The following is a 15,144-nucleotide window of genomic DNA, read 5'->3' on the forward strand; positions in this document are numbered from 1 at the left end:
GATTTTTTTTTATTGCTTGAGTCAGTTTGCATTATTCTGTAACCTGCAAAGACTATTCAAATTGCAGAATTTCATTGAACTCTTTACTATTTTGTATACATATAAAGTATGAAATTTTCTGTAACTGTGCCGATTTTGTTTCACACTAGGCACTTTTACTGGCTCATGATAAGGTTGCGGAACAAGAAATGCAACCAGAGCCTGTGACAGATGAAAAGATTTATGAGAATGTTGGTGTGTATGGAGGGGAGACAGTTAAAATAGTGCGCATTGAGAAAGCTCGGGATATTCCATTGGTAAGTACTGGTACTCACTCAGTTACACGTAAAGGAGGTAAGTGGTTTGTTTTGGTGGTTTTTGGGGGGTTTTTTTTGTCCTTTGCAGATGCCTATTAAAGTTTTGGTATTTGAATGTGGATGTGATGTTTAACTTGTAAACACTCTCCCTCCCTCCTGAATGAGAGATAGTCATAGACGGTAAAGTTGTGTGTATCTTCATATAGCAGTAGCTGTACTACCATTTAAAATCTGTACAACTTCTGTCAACTTGGGTTTAGACAGGACGTCTTGACAGAAGTCACTATCCCAAACTTTGCTGCAGGGGAGCTTATAGCCTTGTGCCAATCATGTTTGGTTTTGTTTCGGTTTTTTTTAAGCAACTCTTATCTATTTTGCATCTTTGAAATAAATGATTCCTTAGTAATACTTTTTTTTTTTTTAAATCGTGACTCTTATGGTGTGGAGCAATTCAATTCTTCAATCTTCAGTGCAGCTTGAAGAAATTAAGTGGTGTTTTAAAGTGGAGCATTGGGTGTATGCATCCGAGCTGTTACTTGCACTGGCTTGGAATATATACAATAGATGGCTTTGAGTTTCATATATATATATATATATATAATAAATTCAGAATGTGTTGCTACTACACAGGGTGCTACTGTTCGCAATGAAATGGATTCTGTTATCATTAGTCGAATAGTGAAAGGAGGAGCTGCAGAGAAGAGTGGGCTGTTACATGAAGGGGATGAAGTTCTGGAGATTAATGGCATCGAGATTCGTGGAAAAGATGTTAATGAAGTTTTTGACTTGTTGGTGAGTTGGACACTTCTTGTTTTCCCTGCAAAAAAATACTCGTTTCATAAGACTGAAGCCTGTTGGCTCTGCTTGTACTCATATTTAGCATTAGTTTAAAAGTATTTTCATTCTGATAGCTAGTGTCTGTATGTGGGGGGCCATTTCAAGTTTTTTTCCTAATACATAGTATGATATTAATAAGTATAGTGGCAGTTATCTGCAAAAATGAAGCCTACAAATGTGGAAGAGTCAACCTATCTTATTGAGACTTGCTTTTAATGATTTCTAAGAAAAACTTTTTTTAGCTCTGAAAAGACATGATTTTTTCATCTTTGTCTCTGGTTGGGTCCACAATTAATAGATGTGTGGCTGTGTGTAGTAGTGTCTGGCTGGGATGGAGGTAATTTTCTTCATAGCAGCTTATATGATGCTGTGTTTTAGGCTAGTTTTAGACTGAAACAGTGTTGATAATGCACCAGTGTTTTAGCTATTGCTGAACAGTGCTTGCACAGTGTCAAGGCCGCCTCTGTTTCTCACTCTGTCCCCTGCCCGCAAGTAGGCTGGGGGTGAACAAGAGGTTGGGAGGGAACACAGCTGGGACAGCTGACCTGGATCGACCACAGTGATATATCATGCCATATAACATCATGCTGAGCAATAAAAACTGGGTGGTGAGTGATTGCCTTCGCATCACTTGTTGGGTTGGGTTTTTTTGCCTTCACTTATTAAACTGTCTTTACCTCAACCCATGAGTTTTTCTTGCTTTTGGTCTTCCAATTCTCTCCCCCATCCTGCTGGGGAAGGAGAGTGAGGAGCTGGTGGGTGCATACAGGCAGCAATATCCATAGATGAAGTTGTGTCATGCTACAGTAAGGCTAGTTTTTAATGGACAATTTTCATCTTTAGTTGGATTTTTTCTGAAATTTGCTGTTAAAATTTTTCAGCTAATGCATGTAATGAGGGCAAGTAGAGGGAAGTAGAGGCAGAAATGTGTGGGGTTTTGTTTGGTGTGTTTTTAAGCCATTTGAAAAGATTTTTACAGTTACTTGAAAAGCCTTCAATCTCCGTGTATTTTTTGGATCAGAGCTATCTTGAGATTCCTCATGCTCTGTAATTCTCTCCATTGCCATCAGTATTTTTTTTAAAAACCATATTTAGCTAAGTCCTGCGCTTCTGAAAAGAGTGTTTTGTAGACGCTTGACAGACAATTCAACTCTGGCAGTTTAGTTCTCTGCAGAGCTTGTTCTGCTCTTGAGCAGCTCCTGCAACCTAAAGTTACAGAATAAAAGCTTTAAAACCACAATACATTAACATAAGAGCAAATTACTTGCTGAAAATAAAAAAAAAATTTTAAAAACCTTACATTTTTAAAAAATACATTATTAAAGTCATTAATTTAAAATAATATTTTCAATTCCTTATATGTTGTCTTCTGCATTTTGTAATGTGGAAGTGAAGTTTTAAAATGCTTCAGTCCCCCAAAAATACTTAGAACAGGAGAAGGAAATTACTTTTGTTCTTAATTTTGCCTCACCACTTGCTACTCAAATGGTAATAAACTCTGCATGACTTCAGACAAGACTATTCACACGATCACTCTGAAATTCTATGCATTCCACGTAGTACTATGCATGCTGACCAAAAATTGTGGATTTTTGTTTCCTGCACCCTAATCATATTATGCTCAGTTATGTTTATTTAAGCCTTAGGTCTGAAATTTTTGAGATACATGCATTTGCTTTTGTTTTGTACAACAGAAATTGTTGTGTTACAGTTTACGGAATGATGTATAGGAATTGAGACACATGTAGACCTTGTCACAGGTTGGCACTTGCATTTTATCTAGATATTCTTTGTGTGCAAGCATACTCTGGGTACAAAAGTATGCAAACAAGTAAGAATTTGAAGCCAGGACATTTATTATGTTCTACTTTCTTAGTAGGAGTGATTGCAATATTGATATCAAGTACTTTACAGATGCAGGATTTGAGTGTTAAATTTTTAAACAGTGTTTATGTTAACAGCATTAAAATCATAGTAAAATGTTTAGATTTGAAAACACTGTTCCACTTAAGCAATTTTAGAAAAATAATAATCTTTTATGTATTTTTTTTCTTCCCAGCATAGATCTACTGATTGGTATTTTTGTACAGAGCAAGAGAATATTATTCTCCATTTCTCCTAAGTTGCTGCTTGACAGAATTGCAGCTGCTCCATTTCAAATACAAATAGTTTATGTATAGTCAAGAATGCTAGGCTTTTAAAATCTGAATATCAATATTTGGCTTTCTAGCCTGTCACTGGATCACTGCATCTGTAGCTGTACTACATCTTTTAAACCAGTTAAGGGGTGGATGATGTGCTGTTAGCAACTGCCTTTTATGGGAATTTTTGAAACATTTTCTAAAATACGTTATTTATTAAATTTCTTAACCTTGAGCCATATTTTGATGCTGTATATGAAGAGTCTATTTTTTGTCTCAGGCTGACATGCATGGTACTCTGACCTTTGTATTGATTCCCAGTCAGCAGAGCAAGCCACCTCCTGCGAAAGAGACAGTTGTAAGTAGCTCTACATAAGTCCTTGAGCTTGGTGATACATACCTTTGTTTTACCAGTAGTGTGTAGAAAGTTCTTCTGTTGGTTACTTACACTGTGGAACAAAACCAAACTTAATTGTTTAAATTGGTTTAATTGTTATCAGACTAACACCTGAACTAATTGTTGAAAATTATTGATGGTGTTAAGGTGAAGCTCTTGGCATGATTTTTTTCAGTTTCTAAAATAGTAAGAAATTACAAAAGTAGAACTGCCTGTGCTTCTGAAATTCTATTTTGAAATTCCCAATTTCTCTATTTTTATATATATATAAAAAAAATTTAAAAATGGATTGATGGAATTTGCAAATAGGCTTTGGAAGGAAAAGTTTGTATACGGGAAACTTTGTTCATTATCTTTTTATCTAACATACTTTTCTTGAGACAGCTTTAACAGTTTGAAGAAAGAATGCACTGATTTATATGACAGCCAAACAAAAACATTAATGGTTGGTGACACAGTAAAATATTTTACAACCGAAACTTCACCTCAAGCCCAGTAAATGGGTTTCAATCTGTGTATTTATTAGGTATTTTAAACAAATCAGAATCTCTCTGATTCTTTTTGAATGCGAAGAACTTAAATCAGTAGCTCGGGTTTTTGCCTCCTAAAATGGTGAGGAAGTTGCATAGACTTTAGAATTAACAAGAGTTAAATTCAGGCCTTCACCTCCAACGTAGCACAACTGTGTCTTTTCCATTGCTAACCTAGATAATGATTCCATTCCAGTGTCTCTTGTATGCCCCAGATAAAGTTTCCATTTTATAGATTCTTGGAGTTTTTATATATTGGAGCTCTGCTGCAATCACAGGAAGATGGGGTGTAATCCTTCAGAAGTCACAGGTTTTTTTCTTCTGTTTTTACATTTGATCTCCCACAGATACACGTGAAAGCGCATTTTGACTACGATCCCTCTGATGACCCTTATGTCCCCTGCCGAGAGTTAGGCCTATCTTTTCAGAAAGGAGACATACTCCATGTGATCAGCCAGGAAGATCCAAACTGGTGGCAGGCTTACAGAGATGGAGATGAAGATAACCAGCCATTGGCAGGCCTTATCCCTGGTGAGTAAAGCTCTAGAAAAAACTTGACAGCCAGTTGTTCCCATAGCCACAGGAGCAATGTTCTGGTTTTCAAAGACTCGCGTATCCTTAAATATCCATTGCCTTAAATATCTGTGACTTTGAACCTTTTGCAACAGAGCCTACTGTTGGTTACATAATTCACTTACTTAAAAGGTTGACCTTCTAGAGGCATCTCCATGTATAGATGTTAAATGCAGAGTAAAGCTACCGCTTCCACCGCAGTTCACCTCTCGAGCTACTCTCCTCTTCCTTCACTCCTCCACCTTGGGGACTCTGTGGGTTCAGAGTTCCCTCTGCTGGCTGTGGCAGAAACGTGGGACTTCAGCCTGTTCCTTCTCTGGAGAGGAGAGCTGCTGTTAGGTTTCTTACTGTATCACATAGACTATTTGAAAAATGTGTCTTTTTCATGGTAGCTGTTCTGTAGTTTTCACTTAGCAAGCAGCTTCAGTTACTTGTAACAGTCACGCTTTCTTTCTGACGGTCGGGGGCCTTTGAGCAGTAGGGTTTTCAGATGTTGAAGTCAGTATATAATTTTTGCATTGAAATATGTACTGCACTCTAGTTCATTAAAGATCTGGTGATCTGTTAAACACAGTGAACAAAAGACTTTCCAAATTCCATAGAATATCACACTGTTACTTTATGACATTTGAGTAAGTTAAGAGGAACACTGATTTAAATACAGGCTAATGTTTTTCAAGCTGAAGTTCAAAAGATTTAGTATAAATAGAACACATTTAACATACAAAAATAATGAGAAAACCATATCATCATAATGGGGAAATGTCATCTTTCCAATAGTTTCAATTTTCCAGGCAAAACTGTCCAGAATAGTACAAATGCTCTGCAAGTCTTTCTTGATGAATATATTTTCAAAGCAATAAACAAGCTTCGCAACAACTTTAGTTTCTCTTTTTAAATTTTAATTTCTTTTTAAATCTCTCTTATATTCTACTAGAACCTTCGGAGATGTAAAAGCTTAGGAAAAAGTAAAATGAGTAAGTCATTACAAAGTATTGAAATGGTTTCTAAATGTTAACTGCCTTTTTTTTTTTCTAAATGCATTAAGGAAAAAGTTTTCAGCAACAGAGAGAAGCAATGAAGCAAACCATAGAAGAAGACAAGGAGCCAGAAAAATCAGGTTGGATATATGCTTTCCAAGAGAAAAAAAATCTCATATAGAGGTGCTAGATAGTGGTATCTGGAACCTTGTCATTGTGGAGTTGTAGAAAATTTTTCCATTTTTTGTACTACAAGTGGGATGATTCTTTGAAATTCTTCATGTAATTACAGGTCTGAATTTAGCACTTTGTTGTATAAATCATGTGGGTTTTTTCACAATTATGTGCAATGTAATTAGAATGATGTATGGGAATTTGGAAAGCCCCTTTTTTCATAAAGAATTTTATCTATCATGATTCAGTTGAAGTCCTTGGCATGCAACATTTGCTTAATACACAAAACCGGTGTAATGAACTGAAGAATATTATGCCTTTTCAAAACTGCAGAATAAATTCTCCACTTTAAAGATCCAGATAGTGGGTGGGTTAGGAAGCTTTTTACTGTATGGCTATTTCATTGTGATTATTTCTATTTTGGTTAGGAAAACTCTGGTGTGCGAAGAAAAACAAAAAGAAACGGAAAAAGGTTTTATACAATGCAAATAAAAATGATGGTAAGCAAAATCTTTTGCACTGTGTGCGCACTTATAAGCAACTATAAAAGATTCTACAAATAGCCTTGTGTGAAAAGAATGCCGAAATTCAGGATATGATGTTAGAAATAGTGCCTGATGATGTTCTGGGTGGGAGCAGTAGTATGGTTTGTAATAACATTTAGTGAAAGATGTAAAAGAGGTGGCAGGATTTGTAGGGTCATTTAGTGTCTTTATTAAAGACCAGATGATAGGGATAAAAAAAATCGATAGCTTTTTAGGCATGGAAGCACTCATAATTTTACAATGATGAACCATTTTATTATGGTTTTGTAATATCATCTCACTCTGCATAACTAAATTTAGTAGATGGAAACTTTCTCCACAGACAGTTTGTAGTCTATTTATACTATATTCTTACAAAAGTACTTCGGAATTGGGATGATTTTTGTTGTTGTTGGGTATAAAGTGTTATTCTTGTAGTAGAAACTTGTTCCTTGGCAAGAAAGTTGTTTGCTGAGTTTATGCTACTACTTATATCAGTAGTAAGTGGAAATACATTTTCTTTCTCCAAAAAGGCGGGGGAAAAGCCTCATCTTACTGGGCAAGTGATGATCTTTGGGGTTCTATTGCTTTGGTGACTTGCAGTTAGATGCTGGGCAGAGAGCAAGGAGCTGCCTGAAACTTGATACTGCATGACAGGCAATACGTGCAACTAGCAGTAAAGTATGTTGTGACTATTTTATTGTTTCTCTCTCAAGATTATGACAATGAGGAAATTTTGACCTACGAGGAAATGTCACTGTATCATCAACCAGCAAACAGGAAACGGCCTATTGTTCTGATCGGCCCACAGAACTGTGGCCAAAATGAATTGCGGCAGAGACTTATGAATAACGAAGTGGATCGCTTTGCCTCTGCAGTTCCCCGTAAGTTTGATGGGCAGATAAGATTGCTTATGCTAAATGTTGTCCGTAGACAAATCCTCTTGTGTTGAATATAGTAATTAGGAGTTTGGGGGTTTTGAGCAGGATATAGTCAGCTCTTGGATAAAGGATAAATAAAGTTACATCTTGTGTGGCATAAAGTGGCTTTGGTAAGTCAATGCAAATTCAGTGTCCCAACACAGTGTTATAGAGGCATTATAAGACATGCGTATATTTCAGTTTGGATCAAATTGGAGTGAGTAACAGAAGTTTAAAAAAGAAACTGATACATTGGTCGAACTTTTAACCTACATATCCTGCATAAATTTAAATTTCAGTGGCTTTAGTGCCTTCCCAAACCACTTGCATTTCAGTGAATTTTGTATTTTTAATGTCTGCTAAATTAGGTTTACGAACAGCTTAGCAATATAATTTGTTATAAACAACTAATAGCTGTTTTCATGTCCAGAATGCAGCTGCACAGGTGAAACTATTGCTTTCCTAGTTGACTAATTTTTTTTTCCTCTAGATAATGTAAACAAGACCTCTAAACGTAGGTTCAGCCTTTGGCAACTTAATCTGTCCAGGGATATTTATTGTAAAAAATAAAATACTTGCATTTCTTGGATATTTCATCTGCCTGTTTTTTTTTGCTTGGTTAGCAATGTGTCTCCTAAGGGTAATGCTTATTTCGCGTCTTCAGTTCTACAGGTGTATCACTGTCTCGATTTCTTTTTTTTGTTGCTCTTGTTTGTAGATACTACTCGGAGCAGGCGAGAGACTGAAGTAGCTGGCAGGGATTACCATTTCATTTCCCGACAGGCCTTTGAGAGTGACATAGCTGCAGGGAAGTTCATTGAATATGGAGAGTTTGAAAAGAACCTCTATGGTACTAGCATAGACTCCGTGCGGCAAGTAATCAACTCTGGCAAGATATGCCTTTTAAATCTTCATACCCAGGTATGGTGAAGCTGTTGCCTGTCATGTTTTAATTGTAGAAGCTACTGTGAAAGTCTAAAGACCTGTATTTGGTTTATATAAAATGACTGTGTTTTCAAGGTCCATTTTCGGTGGTGTTCAGTTGACTCTATTTAGTGTGTTATGAATACAACCTTCTTGTTCTGTGTTTTAAAATATACACGTCTTGTATCTGTGCTAAAGGTAACAGGGGCCTTGGTTTCCAGATACTTTAAGCTGGTGAGAACTATCTGAATTGAAAATTAAATTAAAATAAGATTTGTGTGTCTCAGTCTTCCAATCACTCTGTGAACTCTGAGGCTTTTGAAAATGGAGAGGAAGTTGTTTGCGATTATACTTGGAAACTGCATTTTGGGAATGTTTATGCAGTTCCATAACAGACAGGATTAAAGGAAATCACATCAACAATATTGAAAAGCTCTTTAACTATGACCTTTTGCTTCTGGAGAAAGAAAGAGAAAATATGCATACAGACTTCAACTTGGAAATTTAGTCAAATGTGGGAAGAGGCAGAGTCCTGGAACACAGCCCATTTTCTAATACATATGACATATATGAGGTCTGCTGCTGTTGTAGGTGCTGCAAAAGAAGCCCTGAAACTCAGACATACCAGTAAAGTTTGGTAGTATTGAAGCTAGAATTTGCCATCACCAGTCAGGACCATGTGATACTTTACTAGAATAGCTCATGGGCATTGCAAAGCATGTGATGAGATGAAAACTCCTAACACTTTGAAAATTGATCTAATTCTGTGGTTACAAAGATCTATCTCAGAGACGAGTTGTTTGTCCTGAGACACATACAAGGAACCTTTTGGAAAAATCAAACTACAGTTTGGTTCTTTTTATTTCCTGTCTCTTAATGTAAATGTAACCTGCCAAAAAAATATGCTAAACATACAGTAGTAGTGCATCTGATACCTTGTATTTTAATCTTCAAAACAGAAAAGGTTAAACTGTAGTATTTAAAGACTCTTCTCTCTGTTCAAAGCTGATACCATTCCTTAGCATTGTAAGGAAACTTACTTCAATGCAGGTGACTTTTTTTTTCGGCTTTTGGATACCAAAAGGTATGTTCCTTCAGTTTAGTTATGAAGGGTATTCTTGAACAAAAGTAAATGTTTGGGTTCCATGAACTTGAAAAATGTTGTAATACCAGTTTTGTAGGAAATGGTGACCGAACTCTATATGGTGATGATAATAGTGTTACGGTTAATTATACTGCTGTTAACATATTGTACAATTGTCATTGTTTGAAGAGTATATTATCAATTATAGCATGTGAATAATACATCGTTAAATGCCCTTTTCATGGGTGAAACTGTTAAATATCAAATAAATACTATTTCTGCAGTCACTGAAGACACTACGTAATTCTGACTTGAAGCCATATATTATATTTGTTGCACCACCTTCACAAGAGAGATTACGTGCTTTATTGGCCAAAGAAGGGAAAAACCCAAAGGTAATGTCCAACACTTCTTCTGAAACCATGCTGCTTTTTATTTAGAGATGCTTTTGGTAAACATATACTCTTTTCTTTGGAACTGGGAGATGGTAACAGTACTGACAATATATGGGAAGCAGTGTAGTTGAGATCTGTGTACTCCGGGTTAGTAGGCAGACCATACTAACTAAGGGCTCAGGATGCTTTTGCCTAATGGAATGTGAGCAGTATGAAGCAAGGGAATCTACTGCTAATTCAATAATCCTGGGGCACAATGTCTCAGCTGGGGTCCCTGCAGTTAGGTACAAAAACCATGACCCTTTATTTCAAAACTGTGGAAAAACCAATTTTGTCTTCAAGTAAACCTGAGAGTAATTCTAGGGAGCAAATGATTATTGTTTTTCTTTTGAGAACTTATCTGCTCTTGGAAAAGCATTTACTTGAAAATATACTCCAAAACTCTTCAGATAAAGTTATTTTAATCTTGGTGTTGTAGGATCACTTTTCCTGTTTCAACCAGAGTCATGTCAAGATCTCAGCTTATCCAGTTCAGATAATCTAGTTAATGAGAAGTTAGTTCTGCAGAATGGAATTGAAACCCATACATTAAACCAGGATGTCTGACAGCTCAGAAAAGGTCCTTATCAGCTTATGAGATACAAAGTGCTTATTGCTAGGATAATGAAATATGTTGATCTTCAGTTTTTTAACTGAGATCTACCCTTCAGTGGTTGGTGGGAGCACTTTGGCACCATAGTATCTTCAAAGTACTAATTGAACATCATGCAGTTCATACTGAGGGAGAACAGTCCTCCCAACATAACTTCAAGGGACTCCTGATACAGCTGTTGGTCAGGAATCATACCCACTGTGTTCTATGGCTGTCTTGTTTTGCTCTCCTTGTTTGAGGCAAGGGTGATGTATTGCCTGGACGCAAGATCTAAAAGTCTATTAAAGCCAGAGTCTTAAAACAGACAGATTTTTCTTTTTCTCACACCCCCCCTCCCCACGCATCCCACCACCCCCCTCACTCACCTCCCCCCCCCCCCGCCGCCAAGTGAAATATAATCATAGTCTTTAAATGGGCATGTTTCCTCCTTCATAGTTATGCAATGAATGAAACTTTTTTCCATAAATATTTCATCTCGTGTGTCCTGGGTTTTTTATTGCAGTAATCAAGGAATTCATTTGCAATAAAAATTCATACACTGATATTGGTGTTAAATTTCCTGTTTTCTTTCTGATTAAATGTATTGCATTTGTATTTATTTCAGTTGGGTAAATGCTACTGTGTTAAACCCCTTCCCCTGATAAAGAGGAGGTTATTTCTTGCGTGTATGCCTGTATGTGGCTTTGATTTTCTTAAGTGTATATAATGCCTAGGAAAAAAAACTTGACAGCCTGAAGTACCTTTTGAAAATACCCTCTTTAGAAAATTATCTCAAAAATTATACCTGAATATTCTTTTATATAATACAAAAATAAGCTGCAGAAGAGAAAAAAAACCACACCTTTAGTATACAAGTGTAAAAAAAATTTTGAAGTAAAACCATTTCTACTTCTCCCTTTGCATCACTTATCTACATTGCAATATTCTTGCTTTTGACATATTCCCTTCCAGCTCTCAAATAGTGTTCTCCATTTTTCTGCAATGTCATTTACCTGATGCTATGGTGATTTGATCAACTTAAATGTATAGCTCTCACTGTGGTTCTCATTGCCATTTATTGAAATATTTTTCAACGAATGGTAGCTGTTGCCTTTGCTTGATGTTTGTAGTGCTACATCTTCAGAGGAATGTTGTCTTGTTCTACACCATTCAAACTTTCTCCCACGCTCTCTCTGCCATCTTCAGTCTCTTTCAGAAGGATAATGGGCTTAGCAACCTAACTTATTTTTTGGAAACATGATTTAAGAGTCTCAGTAAGATGAATGTCATAAGATGAGCAGTGCTAGATCTTCTTCATTTACTTCAGTCTGGGACAGTTACTTACTGTTTGCCACTTAAGACTGTCCTTTCTGACTGGCCATGAGTGTCCTTAGCTTTCAAATATGTATCATAGTTCAATGTTACTGTAAACTTTTCAATAGCTGATAGCAATACCATGAAAATTTGTGTAAAAGACTTTTCCTAGCCGAGTTGTTACCTGTCCCTAATTGGTTGTTTTGGGAGAGAGGCTTACACACATACACTAATTCTCTGTTTTTGATTGCAGCCAGAAGAGCTGAGAGAAATCATAGAAAAAACAAGGGAGATGGAACAGAACAATGGCCACTACTTTGATACAGCAATTGTGAATTCTGATCTTGATAAGGCGTATCAAGAGTTACTTCGGTTAATAAACAAACTTGACACAGAACCCCAGTGGGTGCCCTCTACCTGGCTACGATGAGAGAGCAATTCCAAGGGACAAACGGACTTCAATCTAGTAATCTTTCCAAGGAGATCGTGTGTAGGTCTGCCCAATTCTAGTATAAATATGTGTGAGCTCTAGACTTCAGTGGCTGCATCCTTTGCCGGTGAAATGGCATATTACTGAAAAAATATGCTTATCAGCTGGTGAGCCGATATAACTGATGTAAAGATTGTCCAAGTTTTCTTCCTCTGTGGTCTAGAAATGGAGACCTTGTCAGTACTAAATTCTAAAGCTTTAGATAATTTTTTTTCTAGCAACTACTTTTATACATAAAACCACCTTTTTTACCTAGAATCACCCTTATGAAATCGAAGATTTTAAGTGTGTGTGTTGTGTGTATATACAGTCCATGCTGTCACTTAGTTATAAATATGAATGTTATTTAACACTTAAGTTAATGACTTTGTGGGACATGATGGTAGTTCAGGAGCATAATTCTACAGATCATTGGGCGGAGAAATAATCTACACATGAAAAACAACATTAATATTAATGAGAAATCTCTCCTGTTTAAAAAATACACAGAATGAAGATGCCGCTCTGGTCTGGAGCTGCCCTGTGAGGTTTGAGTTAATACTTTAATTCTCAAACATTCCACTTTCTAATAGCACTGTAATTGGAAAATGTGTATAATGTAAATATTTCTATCCTTGTGTCGTCTTAGTCAGACTTTTAAAATTTGCCTGCGCATTAATTTTAGGTCCAAAGATGAATATTATATTGATCTTTTAGATGTGATATTTTTATGGAATGTTCTTTAAAACATATTGACTGATTGGAGCCGCTGTTTTCTACAGATCTGTAGAGATATTTAGAAAGGCAGAGGTTATATTTTTGTGAAAAATATATAGTTATAAGACATGCTGCTTAAAAGTCAGCTTAAGTTCTCATGTTTTATAACAGAATACTGACTAAAATAGACTGATATGCTGAACATAGGAAGATAGTGGGGTTTTTTAATCTCTGCAAGTGGTTCATCTTGTGGCTGTTGGTCTAATGGATAACTAACTGGAATTAAAATAGCTGAACGTAGCTACTGTTTTATAAATGAGTATTGTAATTCACTAGCCAACATATTGTCCTGCATTTGCTCAGTACTGCAGTGAAAGTATGTGTAAACACTGGTAACTGACTGAGAAGTCGCAAGAAAGGGGAATATTTGTAATAATTAAAACAAAAAACTTGAAACAAGTGAACAAAAGGCAAGGTCTGTCTGTATCCTAGTGTGTTCTGCAAAGCAGATCGGAACATCTCTGCATCCTTAAATGATTCTGAGCTGTGAAGGTTTAACTACTAAGGCTACGTGCCTGCAATAGGGCTGTTCTATCACTGAAGCTAACTGAATAGTAGTATTTTGGCTGTTTTGGTTTTGGGTAGCACAAAGAACCTTGACTGTGAATATCTCTTAACTTTAGCCATAGTGTTTCTTTGTTCCTACAGGTAAAACACTGGAGTTATGTCAATGTGTAATTCACTCCTGTATAATGCTGAAGGATAAAAAAGTAGTTGATTATTTCTGTTGTCTTGCATATATTCTTTCTTCAAATGTTAATGGAACAAATTCACACCCATAGTTAAATAGAGAGCTCCAAGCATAAAGCAGATATATTGTCAGATAACTATCCTAGTTACTGAACTAACATTCAGTATGTTTTTGTATTGAAATATGGAAGTATAGAGTGCATTCCTGTCTTGTTAGAAAGCAATATTATTTGCTGGTTTAATTAGTATTTAGGGCTGAAAAGCAATTAAGCAATTAGTGGGGATAAGTAATGACTCTTCAGAAAGAAAAGGGGTTGGAAACTTTAATATCTTTAGTTCAATTCAGTGTTAGAAATACTAATGTGCTGGCTGTTGGCCTAAGGGCTGGATATTCAAAATAATGGCTTTTTGCCTCACATTGCGGGCATGTTCTCAGTTTAATTCATAGTTTATGACAACTACAATGTTCAGGTATATTGGATAGTCAGTGTTTCATGACAAAATATTTTATCGATTCTACCCTTTTTTAAGAAAGATTATTGTAGATGTATTATGCTTTTTGATATTGACTCTTTCATAGCTGGACAAGAAGGTGGAAAGCAGTACAATGTGTTTGTTAAGGGTAACTTAGCTCAGCTACGTAGGTACTGTCCAAATTCTTGCTGTCACAATCAGCTCAAGATGGTTGCTGAACCCTCTTAGGTATTCAGTGTTCGTAGGCAGTGTCAGTCACAGTAAATCATGCCATTAATGTATTCGACTAATGTTTGTCTCCCCCATTTTTCTGAAATGGTGTACAGAAGCTGTTTTTATACAAATAAGCTTTTGAATGTAGACTTAAAGAATGTTGCTTGAAGTTAAGCTCTACTCCCTTAATTCCCAAGGCACACAGTACTTGCTGACATCCATGTAGAGAGGTGCTATGATAGTTTATAACCAATGTTAGCTTTGTCTCCTGCTGAAAAGAAAGGCTTGAGCAGCACTGAGAAATGTACCTGGCTGTCCATCTGCTGCCAGCTTGGACCTGGAACTACCTTCTGTAAGAAATCATTCTGCCTTCTTTAATGAAGAACATGTGTTAATTCTCCTGAGAGTAAAAAAGAATATGTAAACTTCACTGGTGAAACTCATCAACCTTATCACAGGCTTTGTAGTGAGCTGTATCAGACTGAAATGAGGGTATCTGCATTTTTACCAGTCCAGATTTAATTAAAAATAAATGTTAGCTGAATTGCATAAAAGAATTTTTGAATGTAATTATATGTGACTTTTTAAAATAGAAGATGGGGGGGTTAATGCCTTAAATAATTAAGGTAGCTTTACTGAGACCTGTGGTTAGCCCCACATTGTACTTTTATACATTTATCTGCACTCTGTATTTTGAGACATCATGAACTGCACACTAATGTAAAAATGTAAAATATTTCTAGATTTAAAATAAATCACTGTACAATTTTACTTCTTGTAGTGGATCGTGGGAGTCTTCTT

At 36.2% G+C, this 15,144-nt stretch overlaps 1 protein-coding gene across 4 annotated transcripts in view; it reads left to right on the plus strand.

Moving 5' to 3' along the window:
• Positions 1-15,114, plus strand: part of PALS1 (protein associated with LIN7 1, MAGUK p55 family member) — a 60,154-nt gene extending 45,040 nt beyond the window's left edge. For all 4 annotated transcript variants that reach the window (XM_069784165.1, XM_069784166.1, XM_069784167.1 and 1 more), the window contains 10 exons: positions 150-296; positions 927-1,088; positions 3,555-3,632; positions 4,549-4,732; positions 5,823-5,894; positions 6,357-6,428; positions 7,169-7,336; positions 8,091-8,293; positions 9,665-9,775; positions 11,974-15,114. In XM_069784165.1, the coding sequence (XP_069640266.1) occupies positions 150-296; positions 927-1,088; positions 3,555-3,632; positions 4,549-4,732; positions 5,823-5,894; positions 6,357-6,428; positions 7,169-7,336; positions 8,091-8,293; positions 9,665-9,775; positions 11,974-12,150 (1,374 nt within the window). In that variant the 3' untranslated portion in view covers positions 12,151-15,114. The remainder of the gene's footprint in view (positions 1-149; positions 297-926; positions 1,089-3,554; positions 3,633-4,548; positions 4,733-5,822; positions 5,895-6,356; positions 6,429-7,168; positions 7,337-8,090; positions 8,294-9,664; positions 9,776-11,973) is intronic.
• Positions 15,115-15,144: the final 30 nt, after the last annotated feature.

Source organism: Haliaeetus albicilla, chromosome 5, assembly GCF_947461875.1.
Source record: "Haliaeetus albicilla chromosome 5, bHalAlb1.1, whole genome shotgun sequence".
Classification (NCBI taxonomy): Eukaryota; Metazoa; Chordata; class Aves; order Accipitriformes; family Accipitridae; genus Haliaeetus; species Haliaeetus albicilla.